General features: G+C 32.4%; 1 protein-coding gene across 1 annotated transcript in view; it reads left to right on the forward strand.

Moving 5' to 3' along the window:
* Positions 1-25,243, forward strand: part of LOC131848602 (photoreceptor-specific nuclear receptor-like) — a 36,976-nt gene extending 11,733 nt beyond the window's left edge. Inside the window, exons 4-11 of the mRNA XM_059198520.1 lie at positions 2,450-2,553; positions 16,494-16,608; positions 20,484-20,641; positions 22,037-22,127; positions 22,361-22,469; positions 23,228-23,342; positions 23,664-23,783; positions 25,005-25,243. Of these exons, the coding sequence (XP_059054503.1) occupies positions 2,450-2,553; positions 16,494-16,608; positions 20,484-20,641; positions 22,037-22,127; positions 22,361-22,469; positions 23,228-23,342; positions 23,664-23,783; positions 25,005-25,243 (1,051 nt within the window). The remainder of the gene's footprint in view (positions 1-2,449; positions 2,554-16,493; positions 16,609-20,483; positions 20,642-22,036; positions 22,128-22,360; positions 22,470-23,227; positions 23,343-23,663; positions 23,784-25,004) is intronic.
* Positions 25,244-25,303: the final 60 nt, after the last annotated feature.

A 25,303-nucleotide genomic window follows, 5' to 3' on the forward strand; every position in this document is an offset into this window, starting at 1 on the left:
GGATAAGAGGCATGATATCTGTGTTCTTCGGAATGGCAACACATAAGTGTTGTCACGGGTATTACATGATGACGTGATATCTGTGGTGCTGTTCAAGTAGGCCGCTATTTTCGCATTGCAAATAAATAAAAAAACCTAATAATATAAACTCAAATATATTTTCCATCATCATTTTTGATTCCACAGATAATACAAAATAGAACAGAATATTCTAAAACATCTATTTGTCGACAATAAAGAGTGTACACATGTCACACTTGACCATTTATCATAAGGGTGGGCATACACAACACAATAAATTAATAACATTAAAAGCGGGTGGCGAATTAATTGAAACTGTACTTGAATATGGGGTGCGGAGCGGGCCAAATGTTAAACTGTTATTAATATTATCAGCAGTAACCTACACCGGTTTAAATGTAGCAAAAATTATTCAAAAAGAAATCGCTTCAATACAAAAAAAATTTAGATTTTACGTCAGTGAGTTCAAAACAATAATTAAGAAAATAATGTTTTATATTTTTTATTCAAAAAAGTGGTATCTATTATTTACCGCCTCTAATCGAAATTGCTATATGTGTTTATCACCTAACTTCTCCTACACGGCTACACCAATTTAGATGAAATTTTCTGTACATATTATGATTATAATTTTAATATAGGATTTCTATTTTTTAAATAAACTTATATTTGTATAGACATGACATTGAAAAATTGGTTTCATATTTTCTGAATTTATGAATTATAACCGAAAGTAGTTTTTTCTTTATTTTAAGACAATTCATTGTAGGTATAGATCTTAGCGAAGATAAGACTTCGTTAAGTTTTCACTGATGTACCTTAAGAAACTTCTATAAAGTTTTTAATTTAAAGGAAGAGATATGTGCAAATTTGTTAAGATGTTCTTAAATTATGAAGTGATCAAGAGAAATAAGGTTTCATTTAAATATAATAAATGAATTTCGACGGCCTGAGCCGAGGTTCGAACCCCTAGTGGTGCCCTCAGCCTAAAGTCGTATCCGTCAGGCAGGAGCTGGCCTTCAGCCGCTCCATAAGTCCTTCCGCGGTTTTGGAGCGCCATCTGCACTCGCCCCCTAAAGGCTAGCTGCGGCCAACAGCATTAGAGTAGTCCAAAAAAAAAAAAAGAACGAAAATGCAAGTATAACTTAACCGTAGTATTAAAGGAAAGCAATCAGAAAGATGAGGAAAAACTACTCAATCAAATTGCGAACAGAAATGCTGGCGTAGAACTAATAAAGATTAAAGATATTTCATTACTGGTAATCCTTGCTATAATAGGCTTACGGGAAGTTGACATTTGTCGTGGTCAATAGGAGGGCGATTACTTGGTGGTCTATGGGAAACTGTATGTAGAGTTTTGTATTTTGACCCTAAACGTCCTTTTTGCTGTGTAGATATCACTACGGCGGTTTACTATAGCTAAATATGACGGTAATAGTATATTGTTGTAGTAAGATTCCTTTATGTCTAGTCGACTAAGATATTTACAGTGATTTTAATTTAGATGTATAACATATAAAAGTGTAATGAAAACAGTGCTAAATATTTTTTAGGATATAAATAAGCTTTTTATAAAAAATATAATCAATAGGGATGTGCTTAGTAATTATTAAGATTTATTCCAATGTATAATTATTTATGTAAATAAAAAAATCTTAATAACATGCTACAGCACAACTCATCGAGGTTACTAGTAACCTGAGGGCTGGTAGCTACTTTGCCCAATATAATCATGGCGATTTAATGAGAGAACACTTCCAGTGTGGGAACATTAACTCGATGTGCCGCTTTGGATAACAATGATTATTTATAAATGACATGTAATTGTTTCTAATAATAAAATCTTATATTAATAAAATATACTCCAAATATGATATCGAATGTAACAATAATTGATAACATATTGGGTTCACTGAACTGAACATGGTAGCTGAAATAGGTAGTACCGAACGAACGTTGAAGAATTTTTTCAAAGTCTACCTCTATATATTATGATTTCAGATTTATTTATTTGCCATCTAAAACAGGTTACATTTAGCTCATCAGTTACAAAATTATAAGTCAATAGTAAACATTAACATTAAATGTAAGATACATTTAAATTTGACTTTGACATGTTCACATTCATTAATGTGATAAATAGTGATTATTTTCAAAAAAGGACTTTATAGTTCTTCTCCATTTCAAGATTGGTAAATCGGCTATTACTTTTGGCAATCTATTATATTATACATAAATATCTTCAATCACAGCCCCTGCTTAATAGAATTTGCTAGTCTTTTTTTCGGTATAACAAATTTGTCTTTCTTTCTTGTGTAATAATTAGGCATATTATCTCGGTTATGTTTTATATTTTCCTTGTTTTTGTCTCACAATAAATGAAATACAAGAATATTAAGATTAAAAATACACTTATGTTATTGTTTAGGTGTCAAGCTGGAACAGGGCGGTGCGTTGTGGATAAAGCACACAGGAACCAATGCCAAGCATGCCGCCTCAAGAAGTGTCTCGCGATGGGCATGAATAAAGACGGTGAGTTGTATTTATATTATATATGTATATATTATTCATTTATTTATTTATTAAAACTTTAATGCACAAATACATAAATAAAGTACACATGGCGGACTTAACACCTTGAGGCATTTTCTCCCAGTCAACCATTGGGCAAACAGAGATTCATGTTGGCGGTGCATTAAGAAATTGAAATTCAAATCTAAAAAAAAAAAAAAATAATAAGAAGATCACTTTAATATGATTAAATATAAATACATATGCGAATATACTTATAAACTATAATACATAATATGAATAAATAATTATATGTATAATATAACTACATACACGTACGTACCTACATACATACATACATACAAATACACATACAATTATAAATTTATACAAATCAACAGGGAAATTCAGATGCATAGAGGTGGTTGGGTGGAGGAATAATACTACAAGGATAACAGGAGCCTACACTAGTTCTGGGAAAGGTGTTTGCGTAATTTGGATTTGAATGTGAATTTCAATAGACGCGGTTTACCCACGTTAAATTTACAACCTATGGTTATTCTGATATAAGCTATATAATTGTAAAGTTTAATTAAAATCCATTCAGTAGTTTTTGCGTGACAGAGTAACAAACATCCATCCGTCCCATTCACATTTACAACCGTCCGCGTTTATAATATTAGTAAGATTATTATAAAACTAATACATACTAATATTATAACGCGGAAAGATTTTATTTTCAGTTTGTTTGATCGCATTGAATAGGCTCCGAAGTTAGTGGACCGATTAGTAAAATTCTTTTACCCTTACAATCCTACATTAGATTTGATTCGAGCATTGTAATAAAACTTGATTCTTCCCACGTTTAAAAATATCTCCCTAATGGGCAAACATATCAAAACACGTCAAATCCGGCAATAAAAGCTAACAAATCCACGTTGAAGCGCGCCCGTCACACGCAGTACATAAACCAATTAGGCGAAAGGACATCCATTTGGACAGACCCTAAAATAATTTGTTATAACAATATTTATTTATTGTGCATATACCTTTATTGTTTTACTACTTGTTTCTCGTGGTATCGCTCGTTAAAATTCTTATTTAAATTTTTATTTCCCATTCTTGTGACATCCCATGTAATAATTACAACGGAAGATTTTGTAAAAGTTATCTGCGTGGATACAATTTCAACTGGCTTCGAGCATGCTTTGTAAGATGTGTTTAGTTTGAAGAGTATTTGTTACATTATATGTAGTTGGTTGACTTGGATTATATTTGAATATCACATCTGGTCCAGTGGTAATTCTTACCAGTTTAGCAAAACACGAAAAACACTAGTTTTTCTCGAAGAGGATGACCATCAGTTATAGTGATATTACAAGATATGAGGCCTGACATGTTGATCCTCTAGAATGGCAACGCTTTAGGTGTATCACATGATAACGTGATGTATATAGGCGAAAGTTATCATTTACCTTCAAAAATCATTATCATTATTAAACTCATAATAATTATGACTTTTGTTAAATAAAATTGTTGTAGTGTTCCCTTAAACAGCGTTGCATCAAACTCAAAATTACGTATATTTCAAATTGTAAAATTATATAAAATACGATTTTTACACCTATATAAAAATGTCATAACAAAATATATAATGTGTTAGAATAATGTTTGTCAAATTAAGTTAATTTATAGATAGATTACCTTTATTGCCAAAATTAACAAAATACCAAACATACACAAAAATAAGAAAAAAAAATCATACGAAGTTGGCAAAAGGAGCTGCTTCAGCTGGTGCTGATATAAACATAACATTAACCAGTCTATACAGCGCCAGCTTTCAGGCATTCTCTATTGCTGATTAAAAATCATCATCATCGTACATATTTGTTAGTCTTAAATTTTACAAAATTGTGATAATAAATTATTTATACATGTAAAATAAATATATTTTTTAAGTATTGTTAATATAAAAAAAGTCCATATACAATAATTAAATAGCGATTATATACGACCAACGGAAACATTGTTATACCGTTAAGGACAATTTAGACAGATTTAAACACATGCCCTAGTATTAAACGAAAGAGTACAGACAGCAAGGGTTGTAGAAGTTTTTAGCGAACACGCGCCGCCACGTGGCTGTAACCGCTCCGTATACAAATGATGGCTTACGCTGGTCTAAAAGTTTTAATTTCTCAAACCAAGTCATGCATACGTTTGTTAGTTTAGTTCGCAATCGCGGAACGATGATTTCGGTGTAATAATTTAAATGCAGATTTGGGACTCTTGGCTTACATTCGGGACTTTTAAGCGAACTTATTGTAAAAAATATATGATATATATTTTAGAGTAGATTTTACTTAATATATGTGTATAATATAACTAATAAAAGAAGACTAGATTAGGCAATTTATTAAATACTACTTGTCGAAATTTGAGCATAATTAATTTAAATTATAAGTTTCAAATTTAGTACGTTTCTATTATGAAAGACACAATAATATTAAAGACATACAATATTAATCTATTCTCAATTTGACTACAGATTTTAACAATAAACAAAAGAGCGTATGCGTGTATGTATCATATACATAGTAGTATGTGGAATGTGTAATATGTACTATTTTTTATGCATAATAAAAAAATATATTAACATTTTACACTCCTTGTCTACATAAACTATATGTGTGCGAAATTTCATACTCCTCAGGTCGCGCAATTTTTTAAATCGGGGTATAAAGTTTTTGCTTCACGTATTGATATATAGACGATGTACATTAATTTTTCAGTATAAATTCTTTGAAGAAAATACATTCAAGGAAAAAACATATCAATAGACAGCTTAAGAAATGTATTCGATAGGTATATCAGATATATTATACTCATATCTCAGTAACACAATTGTTTAATCAACTTTAAAGATGTTTGTTATAAGTATCAATCTTATTTACCATCTGATAATGAGGTCATATGTTATTTATCAAGAATTTATAATGTATAATGACAAACAGATGTAATATTTATGATTATCAAACAGCTATTGTGAAACTCTGACGAATAACAACTATAATTGCTTTTCTATGTGTGTTTTCTGTGCCTGGTACCTCACATACATTAGGTATATTGAAAAAGGTTATAATAATACAGGATAACAAATATCGATGTATATTTTGTACAAAATTGTCTTGCCTCAATCTCACCTACATCTACTTCTTCTGTTCAACAGCAAAATTAGGAGAAACTGGTAGTTTTAAAAGTAGCAAGTAAAGGTTCAGTTTTGAAAAGAGAGAAATAGCATTAAAATAACAGGATACGGTGATATAATACCTTATGCTACGTTTACATTCAGCCGCTTCCCCTGCCACTCGCGCTGCCGGAAATATTGCCGGGCGACAACAACACTCGCGAACGCCGGGCAGCGCGAGTGGCAGCGCCAATGGCATGGGAAATGTTTCCACTCGTGTTTACACTCTCGCGCTGCTCACTTCCCTGCCCACTCGGGCTGAGTGTAAATTGGGCATTAGTCCTCAGGAGAGACAAGTATTACAGCCATTACAACAATATAATGACGCTACAGTACCATATTCCATCATGTGGGTCATCACATTATTTCTTTACATTCTAATTTTAAAAAAGTACCTGTTATTCGGAGACCTTTCTTATTTTAACAATGTTTGCTGTTTATATAATACGAACGACTAGGCTTCGCAGGAATGCATTATAAATCTTTGAATGTCTCGGCTTGTTCTATAAAACGCATGTATTATCCATATGTATAAACCTTCTTCATAAATAATTCTATCTATTGCAGAAAACTGCATTAAAAGCGGTTGCGTAATTTAAAAGATGTAAGCAAACAGATAGCGGCGAGATTTTTTTATACTAATTTTTTTAATAAGTAAAGATTTTAATTTTATCTATCATAGAGAATCTATTCGAAATCTGTTGGATTTGCTGTCATTATACATCGCGTGCTAATATCAGTGTGTAGTTTCTCGTAAGCAGTTAAAGGGAAAATCAATAGTACGAGTAGCAACAAAAGAAAGCCGTGTGAAAGAAGACAAATATGTCTGCCCATAAAAGATTTATTTATCATCTACCCGCTGCTCTTCAGTTTACCCGTGATCATGGCAGTTGAAACTGCCGAAATATTAGGAACTCAATAAAAAAAGACGCAGTAAGATCCCGTGATATATCCTATAAATGTAACTTAACACTTATAGGATAAAGGAGAATTGTCTACACGTAATCACCAGATCATTGTAAGCGATTGTAGCACTCTGTTGGTCTCCAGTTTATCATGAGCGTATTTTAAATCCCCAAAGTTTACAATCCACCTTCGTGACCCTTTTCATTCACCCACATTATCCGTTATTAAGTTCACAAGCTATTATTAAGCCCTTTGCCTCGAGGCTCACTTCATTGTTGGTCATGCTCGTGTCAGCATTGTTACAATGGAATTGTCACATACGATTTTTATATTTAGAGGGAATATAGGGAGATAGAATAGTGAACTTTTGACTTCTCATTTTAATCTACTTGTCGTATAAGCACTGCATTTATTGACCTTACGATTAATCTGTCGCTAGGCCGACACCTCGAATATGTACTACTTACATTAATTTTTACATTTCCATTATTTTTTTAAATACTGTAATTATTTTATTGCATAAACAGTAATTTTATTATTGTAAGTAATCTACAATTTAAGCATTTTAATTTTGCGTCAGTTATGGATTCTCTTAAATGATGCAGTAACTGTGGAGTCAATTGCAATGGTATATTTGTTTCTAAAAATAAGTATGATTATATGACACTTATAATGTATATCAGGTTTTATATGCCTTACTTTATTTATTTCCATGGCAGATGGTCGGAAATAATTTATTAAATTCAAATTTCATTAAGACCTACTGATTAGCCATTAAAAAGTAACAAGCAGACAGACAAATTTTCGCATATATGTATAATATTATGAAGCAGCATTAACATAGACAATTTAGATATATATTATAAGTAACCACACGGCAAAAAAAAAATATTCCTCATCTTATATAGTTAACTTGCTTTATGTTATAAACGATTTTTATTTAAATAGTTTTATTTAAAGCTAAGTGATTAGCCAAGTATTAATCTTAATAATATTAAAAATGCGAAAGTTTGTGAGTATGGATGTTTGTTACTCTTTACGGAAAAACTACTGAACGGATTTTGATGAAACTTTACAGTAATATAGCTTGTGTATCACAACACATATAGGCTATATTTTTTATTGAATTTTAACGCGGGAGAAACCGCGGTTACAGCTAGTAAACTATAATTTGTAGCTGACAACTTCAACAAATTTTAAAATAATAATGGCTTAGTTTATGAGAATGATAATGACTGTACCTAAGTATATGAACAATACTAATATTTACTCATACCTTATTTACATTTCACGCATAATAAATAAAATATATAATCATGCCACAAAATCAGAAACCATTAAATTCATAATGCCCGTAAGCCGAATCTAATAAGTTAAATTCCGTGGGCATAAGTCCACCACACCCCCATTATAATGAATGCAAAATTCCCACAAATACAGATAATTAAGCAAAAACTACAAAGCCACAGCCTTGGGCGTTCACACTTTACATTCAAATGAACACCCCTCGTTATGAAGTGAGATATTTAACCGCAAGCTCATTAATTTTTAAATCTATTTCCCTCTTTATTATACATATATACCTACAAGTATCGTGGAAAGTATGGTTGAAATCTGATCAATATTTTGTATGTAAATCAAAATTGGAATGAGTTTAGGACAAAATGAAATTTCCAAATTTAAAAAGATATTTAACATTCAACAGAAAAACTTTAAAGTAACTTAACAAAATCCACGCAATCAAAGTTGTAACTGGAATTACCATTTCCACGATTACCATACCGTACGAATATCTGCAACAATGAAACGTTGATCCAATTTAACACGAAAAGAAAGTGTCAAAAAGATGTTCTAAAGTAATGAGGGCGAAGGGGCGCGCCCTGAGGCACACCCGACTGGCAACGCCTTTATCACTTTAAGCTTTGTATTATTTTGCTCTCGGCGTCGCTCCCGTGAAAAGGAAAGCTTAATTCGGTTACACTTTGAGATGTCGGCGCGACAATCTAATTATTCTCGGATGCTGCGATGGTGCTTCACCTTGTCAAAAGCCTCAGTGTGTGCGGCTAACGAAATTAATCAAAGGTTCCTTAATTTACAACTTTGTTGCGAAATTTGTATGGACCAAGTGTCATGTAAAGTAGAAAGTTTTCAAATGAAAGGCTTTGTTAACAATCACGAACTCATTGTGTAGGCGAATTTTAGGCCTGTGTACATTTTATAGTTCAGGTTAGGCAGGATAGAAAGTATTATGTGTAGGGGTGTGTACTTAAAAAATATATTATCTATTACACGATCCAGATAATATTTTAACGCTATTACATGTTACCATGATTTAAGTATTGAAATAATGCCTAATTAAATAAAAAATATTGCAAATGCTATGAATAACCATTATTAGACTTTATGACATCAATATAAAACTCATCAGTTACATTTTAAAATGAAATTCTATCACGCTAAAGCGTAACAATACCTTCAGAAGAGAGTAGAAGGCAGAGAATTAAAGATTCATTTGTAAAATTAAATGCTAATGGGGTGATTTCGTGTTTAATCCCCGGCTGTATCTCCTACGTATAGCTTTAAGCTGGACTTATCCGATACAGTCGCGCCGAAATTTAGTGCAAAGTTTATTGGGCTTTTTTTCTGCAACGACCTATTGTACTATATATTATGACAAACTATAATATACTGAAAGACTGCGGTAAATTTTCAACGTCACGTTTAATTGAAATACACAAATTTGGACATGTATTGCATTCACTACGATGTCTACAGTTTACCATACCATTATTTAGATATAATTGAAAATATATATTTATTTATTATTTTGTACAAGCTTTTATAACTCTTACGGTGGTTACCTGTAAATTTAAGAACAATTAATTAGAAACCACTAGTTGAAAATTACTACTAAGTGAAAGCATAATATATTGTATTACTGTGAGTCCTATGTAATCTTAGTCATATAATAAATATAAGACACTTAACAGATAAAGACAATTGACATAAAGTTTAGTAATAGTAAAGTATAGAAAAACCAAAAACGTTCATCTATAGTTATATCGAAATCCTAAAAAAACCTTATTGAATATAAATTAAACAGTAACAAAAATAAACATTGCGTTGATAGAACAATTACCACAAAAGTAGCCTGGTAAGACCCCATTGCAATGTTATGTACAGAATAATCGATATTACGAAATATTGTACACCAATCAACATTTGTTCAACCTAGATACAAAGGAATTTATGAAATATTACAACATCAGTTAGCGACTGTACCATAAATCCAACGTCGCGTACCCTAACACTTAACTGTTTATACCAGAGTTAAATCTACAGTAGCAGACACTGATTAATGCGAATTTAATCCTTGCATAAAACCCTCTCAATCCAACCCTGTATTAATGGCTTTCCCAAACCGTAAAGTCACAAGTCCACTCTCGTTGTATCTAGATTTAAATTCTATGAATCACGCAATATTGTTCAAATTCCATTCAGTTTTAAATACAAATGTTTTGAATAACTTAAATCTGGATCTCTAACTTTTAAGTCAGACAAGTACGAGTTCAAATGCAAAAGGCTTAGAGTTGCGTTTTCAATTGTAGAAATAAGTTTTTAAATTTATATTACAGACGATTTTGAGCTCAAACTACACTACGTAGTAAAGTCTAAAATAATTTCGATCTGCTTTAGAATCAATAACCATTAAGACCGAATCAGCCTGACAGAAGTCGTTCTTGAAGGAGATGTGTATACCGTGTTTCGTACATGAGCGAACGAGATGAAAGGATTTTTGGATGTACCTTTTAATAAATGGGATTAGGGATGGCGGGCAGATGAGACTTGCACCTGATCTGTTTGATTTTATTTTTCAATTACGGTCGTCTGTAAAGGGCAACTTTAACGTTAAGATTTTTGAATTTAATGGATTTTTTTAATGAAGAAGAATAAAGAGTAATGTATATTAATAGTATGTTATATTATCCCATTTTATGTTGTAATGATTGAATGTATTTTTATGTTTAGTTTTGGAAAATTACCCGGCTGCGTTTGATGACATTTTTATTAAATTAATTTGTTGATTTGCACATTTTGAGCAATCAGTCCACATTACTAACAATTCCCTGTTCACACTATAAACTCACAAAGTTAAGAGGCCACGATGTAGTACCTACTACTAGTTATGAAAAATGGGTTGACTAAAAAGAATAATATAAGGGGGTACAATATTTTTATGTTTAGATCGACATTTTTATTAAATTAGACATTTTGACCCACTCAACACTTCCTATGTCCGGGAAGAGATCTCTTTTAGAGATAAGTCCTCCTTTGTTAACATTAGTTGTTATTAATATACTTACAAATGTATTTAAGTGCAATAAAGAATATTTTATAGTATAATGTATATAATAATAATATAACTCTTTATAGGGCACAGAAAATCTTTACAAAAAAAAAACGTAATATAAATGTGCTAATTATGCGAAATAAAAGGCGACCTTATAGCTTAAAGTAATCTCTATAGACAACTTGGCTAGAATATCTATGTTTTACTTGTTAAAGAGTTTTCATTGCAAGCTGTGATACTTTCAGAAGTAAAAGATTTGTGAGTGAAATACCTTAATTCTTAGAGAAAAACAAGCAATACAAACTTTGTAAAATAAGCAAGTAGATATATTTTTTTAATTCAGTTAGTATGTAGGTGTGTATTGTAGTTTTTAACAGAATATCTAAATCTTTTTTATTATAGTCACAAGAGAGTAAAGAGAAAAATATTTGTTACATCTTATTTTACGTTTGTAATAAATTGATAATGTTACATATGTATATAAAATATATGTACTTATATATATTAGCAAGTAATGGAGTAGCTTTTATTACTCACTGATAATATATTTTATTTCCAAAATATTTGAAAATCTCTACAATACTTATCTCTAGTGACTACAGCATGGGATTTTTTAAGAAGGGTACATTAAGGTTTCTTAAGCCCTGTTGTTTCAGGCGTTCATAGACTACGTTAAACATTTACCATCAGATGGGCTGTATGCTTGCTTGACATCATCGTAGTATAAAAAAAATAGTTTCTAGTAATTCTACGGCGGGTCGCTAATATAACAATAAAATCAAAATTATCAAAACACAACATCAAAAATCACAGAACCCATACAACTGTCTAGCTTACACACATCCACAATCAAAGTATATCTGTCCTTTTCCCGCATACCGGAAATGATACCTCAAAGATGGCTGCGGCAGGATATGGGAGGGGCGATTTGATTTATAGTTTGGGGTGAGGGAAGGGGGGAACTATTTGTGTGTGTGGGTTATAAATTTATGTCAGACGGTGAATTGGAGAGACAGTTTAAGTTCTCGGTATGATTGTGCACAGTTACGTTATCGAATACAGATCAGTTTGTCAGCAATGTTCATTTTTTTATACTACGTAGGTGGCAAACAAGCATATGGTCCATCTGATGGTAAACGGCTACAGTATCCTATGGACGCCTGAAACTCCAAGGGTGTCACAAATTCGTTGCTGACCCTTAACAAACCTTTATATAGCCGTTCATAAAAAAAACTTATAGAAGTACGTTTACATATTTTATTATTTTATGCATACGGCACCTACCACTTTCTATCGATTCTTTTATCTATTATCAAAGGTTGTCTGGAAGACATTCCTTGAGCGATAAGACCGCCTTATGAAGAATACAAATTTTTACTAGTATTTGGTTTTTATTAAAATAGTAGTTGTGTTCCCGCTCCAGTAACATTGGGTAACAAAACAATATATAGTTAGTCAAAGGTGACGTATAAAAATAGATATAAAAATATAAAGTTTATAAAAAGAATGGTAGACTGCCATTCTGCCACTGCCAATGGTAGAATGCCAGTAACACTTGTAATACATGTTTGGTGTAATAAACAGTTTATGAATAAATAAACAATAAAAAATGAATGAAAAAGATTAACAAAAGACAGCCTTATCGTTGAATGTAATCAGTTAGACCTTTGCATTTACTTGCCAAATTTCTTTTTAAAACGAATTTCTTACATTAACATAACACAGACCGCAGTAAATTAATTTTACAGGACCAATAAACATTTTCATCCGTAATACTCGTGAACGGGGACTGGTCTGTTCGGGGTACGGTCTCTGATTAAATTATTTCATTCTGACAAAAACGTAATAGTAATGCTGCTGGTCACTATATTCTCCCTAATTTATTTAAAGAATAGAACTGTACATCTTTTACAGTCATTTTTAAAATTAAAAGAGTTCCGTTTCGTATCTGTTCGAATCGGAACTGATGGTAGATTTGACAATAGGTATTTATACATTTTAAAATATCCATTTTAGTTTCTTAAATGAAATCTCCATAGATAAAACCGTGAAACCTAAACATGTACCTACTATCGAAACTCCACGGGTCTGCGGACCATAGATTAAGAAATACTGTTGTAATCAATACATGATATATTTAGGCAGCCGACTGTACTTACCATTTGTATATCACACTAACTATCCCGGCAATCGTTTTTACTATATAAATTAATATCGCTATTAAAAAAAGGGTCTATCGTAGGTTAACGTTTGAGGGTAGTATGTAAGTACTTTAAAACCAAATTATAGAAAAAGTACAAGTTTTTTTGAGGTATATTCTAATTCTTATACCCTTAATTGAATAAGGATAACCCATCCTTGTCACCTAGGGGTAAAAAAATACATAACTTACATTCATATAAAATTTTTTTCATTCAGACAAACAACACGGCATGATTGTTTTATATATAAAGATAATAACATTAGTAGGTATGTATGTAGATACGTAAGTTAGGGACGAGAGCCTTTTACCATAATGGCATAAACATAAAACCTTTTTATTGCTATGTTTTCGTCTTCGATTTCACTTTCCATTCCCTTTATTGCTTATGGTACTCACTTACAATGGCATATTAAGTAGGTACTGCTTTGTATACAGGACGGGGTCGGGAAAGGGGTGCGGAGGACGGGATTGTTAATAATTAACGAAATATTTATAAAAATACACGTATAATTAGTGAAAATCACGTGATGTTACCACGTTTTATTTTATTGAGTTCCCGTGATTTTTGCTAATTAGGTATACGTATAAATAATAATGGCATCAAATTTAAAACAGTATATCACGTAATATTTGTTTCAATTATTAAATGTTAAAATATTTTAAATGGTGCTCTTTTTTTGTTCTCTCTTTTCGAATTTGTGCCACTGAAATACAGCGGTATGTGATTAGTGTCACTAAAACATGCAAAAAAACTGAGTGGAACTAAATCAGTGTTATATGTACTAAATACTATATGTAGGTAAAAAATATTTGTATTCTATTATTTTTTTATTTATTACTCTTTATTACACCTGAAAAAATACAACATACAAAATATAGATTTTTTTAAATTATAGAGTATGAAGCTACAAATAACATTTTATAAGATTGCTTGCCTTATAAAATGAATACATATAAAATAATACAATATAAAACTGAACAAATATCTATATACCTAGATATTTTTATATAAATTACACTTATTCTTTCTTTTTCTTTCTAATAACCGTGGTACTGTTCAGGTTGACAGCTTGTTTTTTATTCCAGGTATAGGTACAAATGTAATGACAAACAAACTGACGACCCGAACGACGGGTACATACTATAATGAGTTTTGTACTCTGTACAAAACTCATTATGAACAATAAACGACTTTAAAATTGTAATTATTTATTCAATCAAGTAATGATCACATTGATCAGCCCACATAACAGAGAATTGAGCCCCCTAGAGCGCCGCTGTGCTGCCCATACTACCATGTTTTGCCATTCAGGAAGATAAAGAGTCATGCTTCCATACCCCATAATTAATGGCAAAGTATTAGAATAGAATAGAATAGAAAACTCTTTATTCAAATAAACTTCAATTTAAGCACTTTTTAATAGTCATACTTTTTCTTAATCTGCGGATTATTCGGAAAGTTTCTCTTTTAAATAATTTTTACATGACAAGTTTCTCTTTTGAATAATTTTTACATTTTTAAGTTGAAATGTATGAATACAAACTATCAACTAACACTAATACATTACAGTCCAAATGTTAAGTACTCAATTAAATGGATAAGTAACTAAATAACATTAAATAAGTCGAAGTCATTAAAGCAGGACGCTCCTGACCGATGAGCCAGCCATCGCTTAGCTGGACCATATTACTTTCTTTCCTAAAGTAAATTCTGCAAGCCACGAGATATAGAACCAAAAGTCTTATAAGCAAAATAATAGCAAACTTTGTTACCTACAGACAAAGTTCAAAACCAATTGATTATGCGTTTCAATCCCCTTGTGAAACGTACCTACGTACCAAATACACATCTACATACCATATCTGTACCTACACAAAGTTAAGCAGTAAAAGGTGCGCGTTCGACTCCGGACGAGGCAATAAAATCAAATAGAAGGCTTCTACCCTCCCCACCTTACAAGGGAGGCAGTCAGTGCGGGCGTGTCGCAGGAAACAGTAAGCGACATTATTGCCATCTGCAAGTGGCTTCTTGCATAAAACTTTTGAGGTTATATTTACGATATATTTAATATAACGTCCTTTATCCCAGTGCTATTACTAGCGATTTCCAATTAATATATTTTAAAATTTATTTGCTATTCAATATCATTTCTAGGTTGGGTGGATGGATTGTGTGAACGATGATATGTATAAGAGGTGAGTAAGCTCAGTTATGTCGGCTGATAGGGATCAGTGGAAGAAGAGGACATGAGCCATAATGTTCCAATCTCAAATAATGTGATAAAATATGGCAATGATTGATCACTTATAAGTTATTTTTTGGAAATAATTAATTAAATCACTAATTTATCATACATTAAACCGTAACTATTTATTTGCCATAACAAAAATAAAGGAGTCGGAGCATAGAAAAAAAGAAATATTAAAGAAATTAATAGAATCTGCACTTTTTCATAATTTCTACGTGTTTATCTATAGCATTGAAACATTACGCTTTTTTCCATAGTTTTTCGTCCTTTGTACGTTCTTATGTACTCTATTTAAACAAATTCGTTGGTTATTTTAAACTACACTTTTCTATTAGGTATATAATGAAATTTTTACATCTCATGTTTGTCTAAATTCCATTTTATATATTGCCAAACTTTCCCGTCCATATCTCTGATATAAAATTTTATTCGATCGTTATGCGAGTTACCACTTTCTAGCCGACGATGGTCCCCTAACTTTGTTGAGTCTGGGGGTCGGGGAGTGAGAGTATTGCTTTATTTTTGCGAAGCTCTAGTACGTGACGGGTTTCGTTCGGGTTCCGTAGATATACTTGGATAATGCCACTATCAATCATATATGCTCATATTGTCTAAGTGCATAATAGAACAAAATGTTGTACAAATTAATATAGACAAGTTTATCTATATATATGTTTAAATGTCCTTGTGAGGTAAGGACCATAAAATATAACCCAATTTGAAAAAAGTCTGTTTTTGAAATGGATTATAAACAATCAATTCCAATAAGATAGTAAATTCATATTCAAACTCAAAAATCATTTAGGTATTTACATTGGACCTTTCGGCCTCTTGTGAACATCTGAGTGCATATTTTTTATCACTGCCTTGGTACACATAGGTCATGTTTGCCACTTACCATCAATGACTTATTGGATGGATCTTTAGTAGTTGTCAATTTATGTTACATAAAAAAAAAGATAACACAAAAATGATGAAATTTTAATAATTTACATTACCTTACAGCTGTTCAGAATGAACGCCAACCACGCAATACGGCGACAATCAGACCTGAAGCCCTAAGAGATATGGACCAGGAGAGAGCGCTCAGGGAAGCCGCCGTCGCAGTTGGTGTGTTTGGGTAAGGAAATCTATCGTATGGCTTTATATTCGAAGGGGGAACTGTAAGGTATTGTCAGAAAGGGGGACTATTGGTCTAGGTATAATTTCCCCCCTCTTTCTGCCAATATTCCTATCCTTCCCAAACACTTTATCATATCTTTTCCAGACTCGTTATATGTTATAATACTTATTTGAGAGACAATGTACAGTAGCTGTCTCTTTCTTACCTAAGTCTGCTAAGATACTTGCTGTGTTTTGAAAATAAAACAAATCAATATAAATAAAGAAATACCGATACGAGTACAGAAAATACACCATTCTTTGTTTTAGAAATAGTTGATTAAATCGGTTAAGAATATTATGCATACATACAATGGAATATAAAAAATCTTTGTTCAAATAAGTTTAAATTTAAGGACTTTTGAATATTCCTCAAATATCATCGATACCGAGAATACACTCTTTATTTAGTAATAATTAATTAAATCCTATAAATATTTTATGAATAGAATATATATATAATATAAAAACTCTTTATCTAACTAAACTTAAAGTTAAGCATTTTCGAATTGTAATACTTTTTTTAAACATCGATTCAAATACACCATTACTTTTTTAAAGTGTCTAAATTATTAAATTGGTTATGAATAGAATGGGATAGAAAAATTATTTATTCAAATATATTTTAATTTCAGTCCTTTATAATAATCATAGTTTTTGTTTTAATTTGAAGCTTTATTTATAACACAAACATTCGAACTTTTCCTCTCTATGTATTATTGGTTTAAATGAGAAAACTGAGTTAAAAGGGAATGCTTTCAAATAACATGAGTATGATTTCTCTCAGAGACGGTTTATAGTACAACTCATGTATGAAATTCTTTGTAGCGGAGGGTTGAAACGTGTTATAGTGAGCCGGTGTGGAATCTCAGTTATATTTCTTTGTCCTTTTAATAGATTTCAAAACGTAATAAATTTCTTCCAAAGTGTTTTGAAATAAATAAATAAATAAATAATGATAATAATAAAATAGAACAAAGACATTATCTTTACATAGATAAAATGAGTACGCTTTCGACGTTTCTCGCTTAGATGTTTTAATATAAAAGACGTAACGGATTTTAATGAAATTTTTGACGACAGATAGCGTGATTCAAGAGGAAGGTTTATATTTAGGTACTTATACCTTTATATGTAGGTATTTACACCCGTGCGTAGCCGGGGCGGGTAGCTAGTAAACAATATAATAAAACATACATTAACAAAGTGTTATATTATTGGTGTACTTTTGTTTATTATTGAGTTAGGATAATGTTTGAATATGTTTTTTTTTGCAAATGCAGGCATGATATCTCTAGCATTCTCCACAACGATGTCTGTGACTCTTTCTTCTCTTTTGAGCCTTCCTCAAACAATAACTGTTAGGTTTAATATTATTATAAATTGTCACATAAATTTATGAAGAAAACTAACCCTTAAAACTATGTTGTAAAGTATGTATAGTGATGGTTATTAATAGTGGTAATAGGGGTCGAAAGGGCCTCTGACGTCAAGCCAGCGAGGCGTACGAATCAAGCCTCAAGCCTATTAGGCTGATCAAAGGTTGGGTCGCCATGGATGACTGGCCTGCAGCAGCCCTTACTCGAAGAGTGAGAGATCTCGATGTTATAAACGAGATGTGAATCGATAATGATGAACGAAACGATTATAAATAATCGCCATTAGGTTACTAAAAATAATATATATTGTACACGTGTAGTATTTTATTGGAAACGGAATTGAGAAAGGAATAGGTTTCATCAAGGTGGTGTTTGTATAAAGTCGTCTGTATAGGTATGTAGCGTGGACTAGTCAGTAATTTTTATATTTACGTAGATAAATATACGTGAGATGACTAAGACGCCATCATATCCTGGAGCTTGAAGACAGGCAACAGGCAGGATTTTACGCACAACCACATTGTGGAATCACCTTCCTTCCCTCCTGGATATTGAAACCTTCAAGAAAAGAGCTTATTCCTTTCTAAAAGGCCGACAACGCACTCGCAACTCCTTGGTGTTGCGGGTGCTCATGGGCGGCAGTAATCACTTACCATCAGGTGAGCCGCATGCTCGTTTGTCCCCTGTGCTATAAAAAAGGCAGTAAGGCAGTAGCTCTAGGCTGCAGATGAGTAGAAGTTTCCAATGGAATGGAAATGGGAAACAACTCTATATGACTGATTGAAAATAACCTCTGGAAAAAAAGATAGGTTTTATAATAATTTACAGAACATATAATGTCAACTAACCTCTGTTTTCTATTTCAGTCTAGAATCAGCTTGCATTGTAGGCTTTGTTTCATGTATATAGGTGGCGTTTAGCACTTGCCACATACCGTATGTTTTTTTTTAATAGCATAGGAGAGAAACGAGCTTGCGGCTCACTTTATGGTAAGTGATTACCGTCGCTCATGAGCACTCGTTGCACCATGGGAATTACTAATACCTACGTTGCCGGTTTTTAAGAGGGAATAAGCTCTTTTTTTAATGATTACTATATTGTATTGGTACAGAAAATTGTATTAGATTCTACAAATTATTGAAATAAGTGCCATATTTAGAGTATAAATTGTTTGTGTAATTTCTAAAGTAAAATTTTAGTCTTGGATTTTTATTTTGTAATGTTGTAATAGATGAATAAAATTGTTTTAAATATAAAATTAAAAATAACTAAGTTATCAGCGACAGCATGAGATGTAGTTTATTTAAAAAATAGAGATATCTATTCGTTGGGTATGCATACAGCAATTGCATCAACGATATTTCTTTAAAGTGAATATACTAGTGATATGAAGCCGTATAATTTTTCCAATACATAAATATGTAGATACATTCAAATCTCCCATAAAAATACCATAACTTAAACCACTGTAAATATTACATTTGCATAATGCGTATACAGTTGGTATCGTGACGCTGTTACAACGTATTGCACTATATCCGATTGCTAGATTTGACTGCCAAATGTCCCCCGTTGTTGGGTAACAGAAGGTAAGTGAGGGTATTGATCGAATAAATATTATGAGTGATTGAACTGTTATATTTTGCGGTGGTAGGTATGAATACTAACCTTAATAAGTGGTAGTATATCAAGAAATTATGGATATTTATATATATTACTAGCTGTTCCCGCGACTTCGTCCGCGTGGAATTTAACTTTATTTTTCTAAACTAAAAGTAGCAGTACATCAGCCAACTGTCAATAAAAATACCGTCAAAATCGGTTCGACCATTTCAGAGATTAGCGGGAACAAACAGACAAACAGACAGACAAAAATTATAAAAAATGTTATTTTGGTTTATATTTATAGTAATAAAAGGTTATTTCAATAGTATAAATAGACACTCCAATTTTATTTATATGTAGGTATAGATAATGAAAAACATCCGATTGTGTTGTTTCAATTATCGAAGATGAAATGAAATGGTATGCATTTATTTGCTTGAAATATAGTAAAATATTAAAAGATTTTTAGTATTAATAATATAGTTCATTTCGTCATTGTTTTGGCATGCGAAATTTTAGTAATCTATAATTGAATTATTGAGAATATAAAAGTACTCAAAAATTACATTATCTGACAAAAGTAGATAGGTACATAAAAATTATTTTCGTTAGGTGTCAATCAATATTATTTAAAGATATTAATTTTATTTAATAAAAAAAATAACTTATCGTTCCTCGCTTTTATTGAATAATTCGTTGATTGTATAAAAACAATTCTCAATTAACCAACATCACCAAAATCATTTAAAAGAATTCCTCCTTGTAACGGAATGAAAATGGATGAACGAAAATGGAATTCCGAAAATAACACTCAATTCGATAACATAGTATTTTTATTGTTTCATTGCAGACCTCCGGTATCACTGGCAATGGCATTATCACCTGCACGGTATCCATTGCTGTCACCTCATTATACGGCTCTACCACCGCCGCAGCCAAGCCAGCAAGCGCAACCAGACTCTTCACATGATAACAACGAGGAAAACAATCAGCATACTGACAGTGATGGTAAGTGGTGACGGTCAGGGTCGGATAAACCATTAGTGGGTAGTTGCTTACCATCGCCTGCGCTAGCGGTCTACGTTGACAGAGTACCAGTGGAGGATGATAGGATGAGCATGAGGCCAGGTCAGTCAGCCCATCGTGATAAATTCATTAGGAATTTATCATAATCATTTCTAGTCTAGGTATCCCTCATCGACAATAGAGAGGGCATAAATGAAAATGTAAATATATATTATTACATAATAATTTGAATTCTCAATGAGAATAAATATTAGGTATATTATTGATTTTTTTCTACGCATCGACGATCATGCTATATGGTAATAGTGTGTATAAAATAATACCTTCTACTTACAATACAGTGCCATCTAGTGTCGAGTAGTAGAACTAATAATATGAAAATTTTACTTCTTGAATATTTAATTGACGCTGACAGTCAGAAATTATTTTTAATTGTAGTGTAATTGATACTTATAGTGCGGAATACTATAAAATGTTAATAAAAATGTTATTAAGTTAATACGAATAGAAAATATTAATACGTACCGCTGTCTGTGCTAATATAAATAAATAAAAAAAGCAGATAAATATTAAACAACATTGAACTACCTCCTTTAAATACTTTTTTTTTAATCTGTGAGTGACTCTGAGATTTGCATTGCCTATGGGCCCCGACATGGCCCTGCCCTGGTAACAATCAGATCTCGGGGAAGGGATAGTTAGTAAGGCTACTAATGCTGAGTAGTTCATAAACGAAGCAGTTCGAATGAGTGCTTCCGGAAACGAACTATGTGACGTAATTAATGACCTTTTACTGAATCATCAATCTAACCTGAAATATTTTTAGATTCAACAAGTGTCAGGCAAAAGTTATTGCTATGAAATAATTTTAGGCGATTGTGTTTATTTTATAATTTTTGATATTAATACTGATTGTAATTATTTAATAGGTTTATTTCTTTGCCTGTATATGTGGTATTTTTATATGGATGATAATAGAATTAGCCTGTCGTGACAAATTCGTCAGGATTTGATGGTTACCAGTGGGAAAAGAAATAATAGTGGGGGAAGAAATTGTTAGTAATGAGAACTAGTAGCCTCATTGCTAGCAAAGTACCATGTCAGGTTGATCTCCCGCAGTTCCCACTGGAAACCATCATGATAAGGTTCTGGTGAATTTTTCATGATGGGCTAACAGACCTGAACCCATGCTCTCATCACTCATCATCCTCTACTGTTGCCACACCAGCGTAAACCTTTAGCGTAGACGGGAGCCATTCCATTATTCTCTTTCAAATGGGGAGCACCATTCCATTATTCTCTTTCAAATGCCAATGTCTCTAACTACTCTATCAGTGATTACAGTCGTAATATTTATAATACCAATTCGTATTACAGATGACAGTATCGATGTAACGAATGAAGAAGACTCCACATCGTACTCCCCTCCCTCCGTCACCAGTTATCCACAAAATTGTGTGCCATACAGGTAAATATTTAATTGTAATATTTACAAACTATTCTAATACCTACAGGTGGCCTTTACAGCTTCAGCGAATGTTAGAGGGCGAGTGCAGAGGGCACTTCATAACCACGGTATAACTTATAGAGCGGCTTAAAGTTAACTCTTAACTAACGGATACAATCTCAGAAATAGACATAGATAAACTTACATATACATCGATAGACATATATATTTACAGTAGTAACTTTCTATTACAGACCTCTGGGTGTTGAGAGTGCAGCAGAGACGGCTGCGAGACTTCTCTTCATGGCTGTGAAGTGGGCGAAGAATCTACCGTCTTTTGCCAGCCTTGCTTTCAGAGATCAGGTAAAATAAATAGTAAATAGGTTATTTATTCAGTATAGAGATTCATAGCCCCGGCCTCATGATTTAGCGGTGTGTAACTTTGCCTTACTTCCATTGGTTACGGATTTAAATATTTGCATTGATTAAGTTTCTGTGCCAACGATTCATACCGAGATAAAGCGATACATCAAGAAATATACAGACCGATTTTCTAATCATACTAATTCATTGGTAGCACAGATCCTGGAGCTTGGAGCTCTTCTACTGTGTAGGTCAAGAGACTAAAGTGGAGTAATGTATTGTAGAAAAGCAGAAGTACTGTTGACCTCTTCGCCTACAAATTAAGGAGCACTCAACATCTGCTTATAGTTTTGCGACTGACCGCCGATTAAAATAGAAAAAATCGTTTTAATCTGGGTGTTTTCTACGTATTATATATATACAATTAATGTTATGTTATATATATTACTAGTTGTGCCCGCGACTTCATCCCGTGCTGAAATGTCCTTGAAAAGAAAAATAATCTAACCCAAAATGGCAAGAAAAAGTTTAATCGTTCTTCTTATTTAAAAAATAACGTTTTTCCTTACAAACACCCCCTATTTTACCCCCTTGAGGCTAACAACAAACTTTGAATGTCATATTTATTTAAATTAAATCAACAACCAAAAATATAAATATCAAGCTTCTAGCTTTAAAAATGACGATACTTCCATAAATCCTTTCAAGATGGCGCTATGTGTATTGTCTTGTTGTTATTATTATAATTATAATTTCAGGTGATACTTCTAGAGGAAGCATGGTCGGAGTTGTTCCTATTGAACGCTATACAGTGGTGTTTGCCGCTTGACGCCGCGTGTGCCGCTTTATTTGGCAGCGACCAAATGGACCAAGGTAACTATAACCATAAACAAAACGAAATAATATTGGATGCAAAAAAAATATATATAAAACCTACGGCAAAAAAATATATGTAAAACCAACGGCCTCCGCTGAAATTCAGCGCTGTAGTTACCGCTGCAAAAATATTTTTAGCATTTTTTCTGTATATGTTGATAGAAGGTTATGTGTGTGGAATATAGAACTATTATTTTCTCACGTCACAGCTTTTGAATGGGCCATTATAATTTTTTTTTTGTTGTTCTCGTAATTATTCGGTTATTTAGATTTACTGACCAAGTAATGTAATATAAACAGTAATATATTTATTTATAGAGACCGGTATGACTTCGGCAGCGTTGCGGCGACTGCGCGAAGTACTGGCGCGGTACCGCGCTGTCCTAGTAGACCCAGCCGAGTTCGCTTGCATGAAAGCCATTGTCCTCTTCAAATCAGGTCAGCAACTCAAATTTTTATCCAATTCATCCCGACTAGATCGGATGCCATCAAGCACGAACCAGGCGTCTTGGTCATCCGTTTTATTTTCTTATGGATGATAATGGAATGGAACCCGCCTGGGCTAACGGTTTGCGCTGGCGAGGCACCATTGGAGGATGATAGGATGAGCATGAGGTCAGGGCAGTTTTACCCATCATGGTAAATTCACCAGGTATTTACCTTGATACTTGATGATTTCCAGGGAAACCACGTGGAGGTCAACCTGATCAACCTGAAATGAGATTGTTAATTCGCATAACAAACCATTATACTCATTCATGAGTATAATGATGCTACAACGCATTGCGGTAAGAGGAAATTGTTATGTGGGGAATGTTAGAATTGTTAGGGATAAGTAGTCCTATTACTAGCAATGTTAATAGCTAGTAATCGAGTAGTAGAACAGTCATTTAGATCTGATTCTAAATTAAAAAATGATTTATTCATGTAGGACATTTTAGCCGCTTATGAACGTCAAATATTATAATTCATTCCCTACCATCCAGTTCAGCAGATATATAGATTAAATTGAGAAGAACTGGCAAGAAACTTAAATGAATTACTTGATGCCATCAAACATAAACCAGGCATCTTCATCGGTTAACTCATCCATACATATAAAAAAAATTGGAGTGTCTGTTGTGTATTGAAATAACAGTTTTTTACTACATGCATACGAATATAAATTTAACTATATGAATTAATATATTATAAATTAATTAAATGAATACAATTAAACTTTAATTTTCTAAAACAAAGGATCTTTCTAAAATAAAAGTACCTTAAATTACTCCTTATTACATCAGCTACCTGCCAAAAGTGTCCCGTCAAAATCGGTCCAGCCATTTCAGATTAGCCAGAACAAACAAACAGACAGACAGACTAAAATTGTAAAAAATGTAATTTCGGTGTATGTACCGTATTTATATTCATATGCATGTAGTAAAAAACAGTTATTTCAATATTACAAACAGACACACCAATTTTATTTATATGTATAGATGTATAGATTATATGCTTTTTGAGTATTATATATATACGATATACTATATTATATTATACGATTTTTACTAAGTTGAAGGCTACATAATATTTATTAAAAATTGTGTTACCTAAATAAATATAATTTAAAATGATTGAATTTTGAATTTGAGTATAGTTATTTTATTATCTTTACAGAAACACGAGGTCTCAAAGATCCCCTTCAAATAGAAAACCTCCAAGACCAAGCGCAAGTGATGTTGATGACTCACGCCAGAACTGCTCATGGAGCTGCTCCAGCCAGGTTCGGGAGGCTGCTCCTCCTTCTTCCCCTGTTGAGGCTGGTCAGCCCCCAGCAGTTGGAGAGGGAGTTCTTTGCCAAGACAATAGGCCAGACACCGATGGAGAAGGTCTTAGCAGATATGTACAAAAATTAGCTCTGCCAATTTGTTCTCGCTTACTAATAATCTTGATTATAAAAGACTTTTTAATTAATG

This window comes from Achroia grisella, unplaced genomic scaffold, assembly GCF_030625045.1.
Source record: "Achroia grisella isolate CSIRO2021 unplaced genomic scaffold, CSIRO_AGI_Agris_v1 utg5640, whole genome shotgun sequence".
Taxonomy (NCBI): Eukaryota; Metazoa; Arthropoda; class Insecta; order Lepidoptera; family Pyralidae; genus Achroia; species Achroia grisella.